A 9040-nucleotide genomic window follows, 5' to 3' on the forward strand; every position below is an offset into this window, starting at 1 on the left:
TTTTTTTTTTTTTTTTTTTTTTTTTTTTATCTAAATGACTTTCACCATCCATATTGTAATGCATAACCAAAATGCATTAGCAGCTTATCTAATTCTTATTTTTATGCTGTCTTTACAATTTCCATTCCTTGACACTTTTTTTTTTTTAATTCATAAATTGTTCCCACTTATTCTGGTTCTTGTCCATCTTTGTCCTCTTATTCTTGCTTTCCAGCTCCCCTAATTTTTGTCTTCTCTGTGCTAACCCTTGGTCTGAATTTTCTTATTTCCTAGCTTCGTAGTCAGATATGCTGTGCAACTTATTCTCTGTCAGTCCTATTAAGTTAATGTTATTGCATAATGAAGGAGTTTCACTACCTTTCCGCATAACGTTGCTTCCTCCTATTTCACCCCTCAGCACTAAAGGTATTAGTGCTTCTAGTACAAATCTAAAGAAGCTGTGCATCCTTGTCTTGCTTCTGAACTATTCTGTTTGCTCCTCATCTCCTCTCACCACATGCATTGACTGGCTGGTTATGTTTATGAGCAGCTTGATCTGTTCCCTATACTATTTACCTGCTTCCAGTGGTGTGAAGTTTATTTCTTAGTTACTCTATGGTGCTTTGAGATATAAGAAGCGTCAAGGGTCCAGTGCTAAGTATGAGTGGGTCAGTCAGTCTAGATGAAAGTACTGTAAGGTAGACGCATAACTGTTTGGGTCATCATGCTCTACAGCTTGATATGTAGTTGGGTGGAGGCATCAGATTGAGTCTCCTGGGGTCTGTCCTAGGTCTGGTATTATTCACCTCCTTCATTAATGATTTGGCCAATGGACTGAGTACATGCTAAGCAAATCTATGATGATATCAAGTTGGGTGGAGTTTCAGACACTCTAGGATCCAGAATGACCTGGATGGATTAGAAAAATGATCCAAAATAAACAAGATGAAATTCAGCAAGGACAAGTGCATACTTCTGCACATGGGACAAAATAACTGCATGCACAAATACAGGCTGGGGAATGAGTGGGTAGGCTGCAGTACTGCAGAGAAGGACCTGGGGGTTACACTACACCATAAACTCAATATGAGCCAGCAGTGTGCTATTGTTGCAAGAAAAGTCAACCAAATAGTGGGTTGTATTAACAGGAATGTCTCTTGCAAATCAAAGGCAGCGATTCTTCCACTCCACTCCATTCAATACTGGCGAGGCCTCACCTGGAGAACTGTGTCCAGCTCTGGGCCCCCGACTGTGAAGACAGACTGGAAAGAGTCTAGTACAGAACAACAAAAATGATTTGAGGCCTGGGGTTGAAAATGGAAAAGCCACAGGAGCTTGGGTTATTTAGTCTGGAAAAGGTAAAGTGAAGTGGGATTTGATTACAGTCTTCAAATACCGGAAGAGCGATTACAGAGAAGATGATGATATGCTTTTCTTTGAGGACATAGGGGACAGGACTAGGAGCACAGCCTCAAGCTTCAGCAGGGAATTTGAGGTTGGAGATTAGGTGGACCTTTCTGACTAGGAGGGTGGTCAAACACAGGAACAGGCTACTTAGAGAAGTTGAGGAACCCACGTGCTCAGAAACTTTCCAGAGCATATGTGACAGACTTGCCTGGGATGGTTTAGTCAAGGATGATCTTGCCTTGAGCAGGACCTTGTCAGGTACCTTGCAGCCCTACCTCCATACGATGCTGTAATCCTAACCCCCAGATGTGGGTAACGCTCCTGTCAAAGGCAGTGGGAGTTGTGCCTGAACAGGGGGCTACAAGATTTCTCTTCATTTCCATTGTTTTAAAAGGGCTGTGGGGTTGAAGGAAGGTCCTGGGTAGAAAGTGGCAAGCGGAAAAATAAAAATCTCCTTCCTTGAAAAAAGAAAAACACAACCCAAAAGAGAACACAGGACTGCCAGCTGCAAGCTGGGGAGGCTCTCGATTTATTTATAGTCATTTCAATGGTTGCTTGTTTGTTTTCAGTTGGGTTACAAATGTGTTCAAATGAATTCCAGGAATTATTGAATATACGATTGAAGAGACTGCACTGCCAACTACAGCACCGGATTTCAGCTCCGTGCTAGGGGACGTGTGCTTTTTATGAGCCTTATTTTTATGGATGATGGCAATTTGACAAAGAATAATGGCTCTCAGATGTCTGGAGAGCTCCTGGAGGTTTGAAAGCATAAATCAACTGAAGTTAGGGCATAAGCTTTCACTGGAAGGCAAGCCCACTTGATTCTGCCGCCTGCTCTATTTACAGGCCAGTCGAGCACGTGGGGCTGCCCAGCGTGCCTGGGGGAGGAGGGGGCACCAGATTCAGGCTTGCATGTCAGAGGTTAATTGCATGCTGCTGTTTTGTCTTATGCACAGCAGCGCATGCTTACTCCTGTTCAGATGGCACAGCACAAAGAACCAGGACAGCCCGAAAACCAAATGGCCTCTTTTCCGGCTTTTAGATTCTCTGCAAAACAGACAGGGAGCATGGGTGTGCATGCATGCACATGTGCTCACACGTGTGTGGGTGGGTGGTTTCTTTTATACCCCCACTGTGGACACAACACCAACACCATGTATCTCCCCCCTCACCTGCTTCCATCCTCAGATGGAACTATGAGGATGAGGGTATTTTCCTTCCAGTCGCACAAGGCAGTCAGGTCCCCAAAGATGAGCCCCTGTTGCTTTCTATGCTCAGCTGCAATTTCTGAAGTGCTCCCGAACACCTGGGCAAACAAACCCTGATTTGCATTCCTTTTCCCCCATTCCCCCTTCCCTCCCTCCCCTCGAATTGCTGTTGGCAAAAGCATTCAGCGCTGGCAGTGCCTAGCTGCAATGCAGCAGTGACTGCAAGAGTGGAAGAGTTTACATCTGTGGAGCAGAGCCTGAAGCCCCAACTGTTTGCAAGTGACGGTCAGGCAAACGCTTCTGGGGACCGGTGGGAAGGAGCTGGATGCTAAGGTGGACATCAGGAGGTGCCGTGGCCTGGGTCAATAGGCCATTACAAAAAACCCACATGTGCTACGATCCTACATTTCTTCCTGCATATAACACAGGGGTCTGGGACAGATGTTCCCAGAACCAGTTTGACCCAAATCAGTTCAGAGTGATTCTGCATTCAAGCAGGTTTATTTTAAACCCGTTTCAGCCATTTTGAAAGTGGTTTATGTGCACTGAGCACAGGTTTAAACCTGTTTCTGATCACTTAAACCAGTTGATGTGTAACTTGTGTCCCTCGCCCGGCATTTCTAGGCCCTCCCTCAGGGGTAACACTCCCTAGGGCCCATTGAAAGAGGCCTCATTAATGTAAACCTGGAAGCAGCAGCTCTTCACCAGCGTCTAGCTCAGCTCTTTAAAGATAAATGAAAAGAAACACCACCCAGCTGCTTTCCCCTGTGTTATTGAGTGCCACAGCTAAAGAGAAGCAGTAGTTTTGCTTGGAAGGGCCCATGTGAGTCTTGATCTTTTTGTGCTGCTTCAAAGGGAACCTGCTGTTGAGCTTTAAAGGGCTGCATGGAGAGCTGATTTAAGGTCACACAGAATCAGGTGACAGTCCAGGCCCATATTTATTTCCATAGGTCACTGTGGAGAAATAACCCTTTGGTCCACTTGAATGCAAAACCAGGTTTATATCCCATTTCCACAGACTCTTCACTAGATACATCCACTCCCCAGTGACTCCAAATGTCCATCCTTCACATGGGCCTGTGAACAGAAATCATCGTACTGGATATTACAAACCACAGACTGAACCCAGACAGTGGTGTTATGGCTCATTACAGTTTACCTGCTCTTTGCTACCTCTTAGACGCCATGGGTAATAGCAACCCACGTCCCTTTTGAATGTTTTATTCTTCCACATAATTAATTTATCTAGTTCAACTGCCCTTCACCTGTTTTGTAGCCGTTTCTAATAATTTCTCTTTGCTCTACATTTTTATAGCCATTTTCTCCATTTGAGTGACTTTTCATTTACACAATGGAACATTGTTTTATCCAGCATTTAGCTCCAGCTGTCTCTGCTTCTTTCCCAGACCTGAGGGAGGGCACTTTGGGCATTTATAGACGTGCTCTGGGAGGCTGGGGGTCAGGACTGCTTTAATTAGACTGGCTTTCCCCTTAGGGAAAACCAGGAGCAATGGTCACAAACTCCTGAAGACTGTTTCAGCCTCAACATTAGGAAATACTTATTCACATCTAGTGTGTCCAGACTGTGGATTAAGCTCCCTCCAGAGGTGGTGCAATGGCCTACCCTGGAGATCTTCAAGGGGAGACTGGATGGTCACCTCACTGGGGGCACTTGACCCCAGTTGTCTTTCCTGCTTGGTGTAGGGGGACTGGCCCCGATGATCTTGGGAGGTCCCTTCCAGACCTTACAATCAATGAATCCACGAAAGTGCCCAGAGAGTCGCATGTATCAGTATCCCCATGCTGAAAAAATGACGGTGAGGTGCTTTAATGAAGGCTCAAATGAGCATTAGTTAAAGCATCCCTGTTGCCACTTTCCAGCCCAAGGATGCTGATACATGTGATGCTGGAGTCTGGTGGAGCGTGGTAATTATGCGATTAATTGAGTCTGCTCTGACGTTAAATAACATAATTAATCAAGTCTGCTCTGATGTTATATAACATGATTAATTGAGTTTGTTCTGATGCGTTCCAATTACAGAGCTTCGGAGCAGCCTCAGTGTATGTGTATAGGTGCCCATTGTGCCCAACAGCTCTTCTAACATCTCTCCCAATTATTCCGGTAGTCCAAAGATATTACCAAAATCAGTCAATCAATATAAACCACCTTGCTTCTCATCTATTTCCTGGACCATCATGGCTACAATAATACTCCGCACTGAACACAGTTTTTACTAACCTGAGGTTATTGAACCTTGCTTACTGCCAGAGGTGCCAAAGACATGAATCCCACACTTCCTTCAGTAACTGAGAGGGCATCTCAAAGTATCAAAACTGATTCAGTAATTAATAAATCAGGACTTAACCAGGCCAAAGTAATATTTTGAAAGGCCTGAGCTGTTCTCCAGCTGAGCGCCTACAGTCCTTTGCTTATGCCTACCCTAATGTCAATAGCTAACAGCAGAAGACTTTTGCCCTGAAATACTGTATACCCTTTTAGGACATACTCATCCTTCTAGAAAAGGGGTCCCTGACTTCTGCTGGCTGATGGAGGGAGAAAGGTAGCATTTCCTGAGTTATAACCAAGGCAGGAGAGGATGGATTTTGGGAGCCAGAGCAGTCCTGGGCAAGGTAGCATAGTAAAAGCTGGTGGGGGGGATTGTGGACAGATACTGTTATTTCTTCCATTCTTGGACAAAAGACTTTAGGGTGGCAGTGAGTTTGGACTTGATACAGCATGTGAATAGAGCTTGCAAAACACATTTGAAAGAGTGAGAATTGGTTTCCAGATAAGCATTGTGTGCAATCAACTGCATGCATATATTCAGATAAGCAATGTAAAAGGTAACGTGTAGACGCTGTTAAGAAAACTTGAGATCACTAGCAAACTAAGCATGAATAGACAACGACAAAAAAAATGGACATGCATTCCAGCTTTGGCAAATTAAAGGCTTTGCTTTTCTTTTTGATTTTTTTTTTAGTAGGCTGTGACAAGATGGAATTTATGATCAAGAAGTTTCTGGGGCTTTGTGAAGAGAATGCCCTCCTTTCAGATCAAAACTCGTGCTATCCAGCTTTTTTTCGCAATCATCCCCAGCTTTCCCCAGTGACCTGCAAAGCTGAACCTGCCTACACAGAAGAGCTCTGAGCCACCGGGAAAGAATACTGATAGGCTTAATAGGCTGCTTCTGTCTCTGAATACACCAGGCAAAGGAGGTGCTTTCATGCAATTTACCCTGATTTATGGTTGACGAATTTATGATTGGGTTTCTAGATGTTTATCAAGAGGGAGATAAATCTACAATATCACACTTTGAAATTATTGTTATTATTGACATAATCAAATGGGGCTTTATATCGTGCTGTCAAACATTTCCATTCCACTGCATAAAGAAAACCCAATGAGGAAACATTGCGGTCTTCATAAATGTCCAAACAATCATATTGTAAGAGCGGAGGTAGTAATCCAGCTATAGTGTTTCCCGTGTGTTTTTTCTCTGATAGTAGTAACCCTACTTTGAAAGCTCCTTTCATTAGAAGATATAACACACCAATAAGCCTGCTAACTACACGTTACTGATTAAAGCGGAGTTGAATGGGGGTCTATTGGAGAGCAGGACACCACCATGTTCAGTAATTATAAACCAATAGTGAAAGACAGTGTGAGCTCTGCATTGGTTTCAGTTCAGGGAGAAAAACGGGACAAAATATGGAGAAGAGTAAACTTACTCCAAACACCACTGAAGTCCAAGGGAGCTCATCCATGGGCTTTGAATAAGGCCCTGAGTGACTTGCCATAGTTCATGCAGGAAGTCCGTTGCAAAGCCAACAGACCCAAATCTCCTGAATCTTAGTCCAGAACCCAAAAAAGCACAAGACCATCTATCCTTCCTTAGCCACACTGGCTACTAGCAAACATTTGCAAGAGCACGCTCCTACCGATACAGCCATCCCCATTCCCCTTTGCCTTTTACCTGATCAGTGGTTGGTGTAATGCTACCAGCGAGGCATGCACGGTAACAGAGATCACCGACAGGTGGAAATAGTCGAACATGACGGGAACATGGTGGTGCAGGCCTCTCTTTGGGTGGAAGTGAAGACACAGAGTGCGGCTGCTGATCACTGGGATGGCAGGAACATCTCTCAGCCTGAAAGAGAGGTTTACAGGGGTCAGCAAAGCTGGAAGGGGTCATAATTTGTAACATCATTCAAAGCAGCAAAATGGGGAGATGGCATAGGGACACTTGCAGGCTGAGAGCTGGAGGTGGCAGGGGGACACACTTTTTTTTGTCCCTTCTGCAATTTCCTTTAATGCAATATTTGCTACTCTCACAGACCCAGTGAAACCTTTCCAGGTGCATTTCTCTTTGCTTTCAGTTTAGCCTTGAAAAGAGCATTGAAGTTTGACACGAGTGGTGCACAAGCCCCAGTCTCAGCGGAGCCCCAGCCTTCAGCGGAGGATTTCACACTGGAAGGTGCATTTTTATTTGAATGAACTGGTGTTTCGGACAATGAAGTAGCACAAACCTGGCCATTCTCCACACCTCTTTTAGACGAAAATGAAGACTGGCATTTAAATTTGGAGAGAGCTGTTAGTCTGAACTCAGGCAGAAGGCAAGGTCGATCTGAACCTCATAGACCTAGTCAGAGATGCATAAGCTTTTGCAAACAGCTGCTTCATCAGATGCTGTGAAGGGACTGCCCCTTTACATCTCTGCATCTCTGACTTGGTAACATTTAAAGTTAGAACCACCAAGTTTTAACAGGTTTTCCTGATGAGCAGCCAACTAACAGATACCAAGCAGAAGTATCTGCTCCATGGAAATGATGCACAGATTTAGGGCCTAACATTTCCACCTGTTCTTCCACAGCTCTCCTGCCATTGAGGGGGAATTATACTGAATTGCAATGGTTTCAGCTCTCAAAGAAAAGACAAAATGGTAAGGCTCCAAAGTAATGCATGATAGAAACCGTTTATTTCTAAGAGGTGAGAGACCCCTGCAGCGATAGCACTTAAGTATCTGGTGTGGAGGATTGCTTTGCTCAGCCACAGACTTGCCTCCCACTGAGTTCAAAGGTAGCAAAGTTGGGATAGTGTACTGCAAACGCAGAACTTCTTATTGCAAAGAGAGGAGCAAGAGACAGAAAGAACAGGCAGCGGTCCCTCCTCCGAAGGAGCATGAAGGCAAATCAGAGATATCCATTTTTCCATAAGATCCTTTAACTTCTATCAAATTCATGTTATCAATATGGGAGAAAAAAGAAAGCCCCAACAATATCAGCTGAGCTTCTCAATGGCACTTACAGCTGCTCACTATCAGTAAAGTGCAGGTCCAACTTGAGCTGAAAATCAGCTTCGCTTAATGCATCTTCCACCTACAAAAGGAAAGCAGAGCTGAGTCAACGTCATAAATCACACAAAGCCCAAGTGCAAAGGAATATATCTATTTTCCCTGACAAAGCAAATGCAAAGAAATACAGCATAAAAAAACCCAAAAACAATCCCTGATGAATGGCATAAATAAGACATCCGGGCAAGAGAACTATTTTTCTGGCACAAAAGAAGGGAGAGCCCCTGCTTGGGTTGAGAAATCTCCATACAAATTCACTTTGGGATGAAACTGAAATGAGTTGGGTTTCAGAGCTGGAGAAACATCATTAAACATCACTAAATGGGACACATTTTGGAACATGTCATGGACGTGACTTCCAGATTCTGAACCAGTTCAGAGGTGTTTTGAGATCAAACGCTTTGGCTGAAGTCCACCATACTCAAAACATAGTCCAGGCATGCTTATTCTGCAATAGCCCAAAATTTGAGGAGCATGGGAAACCATGGTCTTTATCAGATAAAATTATTATTATTTATTCATACCGAGATAGCACCTATGACCTTCCAGCACGGATCGGCCTGTAATGCGCAACGAAGACACAGACTCTGCCCAAAGACCTAACCGCCTATAGAAGTTAGAGACAGAAAAAGCTCTGTTATCTCCTTAAGTCCAAATCCTCTTAGGGAAAGATTGCTTCCCCCAAAACTTTTTTAAATACATTCTCATATTGAACTTCAGATGTTCCAAATAAAGGGAAGCCCTATTGCTTCACTACAGTTAGGTTTGTGGAAAGCAATAGCTACGTTTCCATCTGTGTTCATATGGACTTGTGGTGCTCAGCCAATAACTATTGCAGAGTTCAATTATTAGAGCTGAAACAACCAGAAGTTAAGAGGTTATTGCTGCTAATGAAACCATCATGGTTAGGCTTCAGAGGTAATATGCCTGCGACCCAAATGGAGAGTGGGAAGTCTCATATTGGTCAGAGCCACCGAGTCTCTTTGGAAACTGAGGAGGAAAGCACTTTTTGGATCACGTTTGGATTTTCCCCCTCAAACAAAACTTGAAGGATAAGCTGTGTCTTTTTTTTTTTTTTTTTTTTTTTTTTTT

The 9040-nt window shown here is 43.9% G+C and overlaps 1 protein-coding gene across 2 annotated transcripts in view; it reads right to left on the reverse strand.

The window, feature by feature from the left end:
• FAM135B (family with sequence similarity 135 member B) overlaps positions 1-9040 on the reverse strand; it is a 369078-nt gene that overhangs the window by 118772 nt on the left and 241266 nt on the right. For both annotated transcript variants that reach the window (XM_019528199.1, XM_019528198.1), the window contains exons 5-6: positions 7903-7973; positions 6572-6745 (exon numbers count right to left, since the gene is read on the reverse strand). In XM_019528199.1, the coding sequence (XP_019383744.1) occupies positions 6572-6745; positions 7903-7973 (245 nt within the window). The remainder of the gene's footprint in view (positions 1-6571; positions 6746-7902; positions 7974-9040) is intronic.

The sequence above is a fragment of the Gavialis gangeticus genome, unplaced genomic scaffold (genome assembly GCF_001723915.1).
Source record: "Gavialis gangeticus isolate Ggan-Ray unplaced genomic scaffold, GavGan_comp1, whole genome shotgun sequence".
Classification (NCBI taxonomy): Eukaryota; Metazoa; Chordata; order Crocodylia; family Gavialidae; genus Gavialis; species Gavialis gangeticus.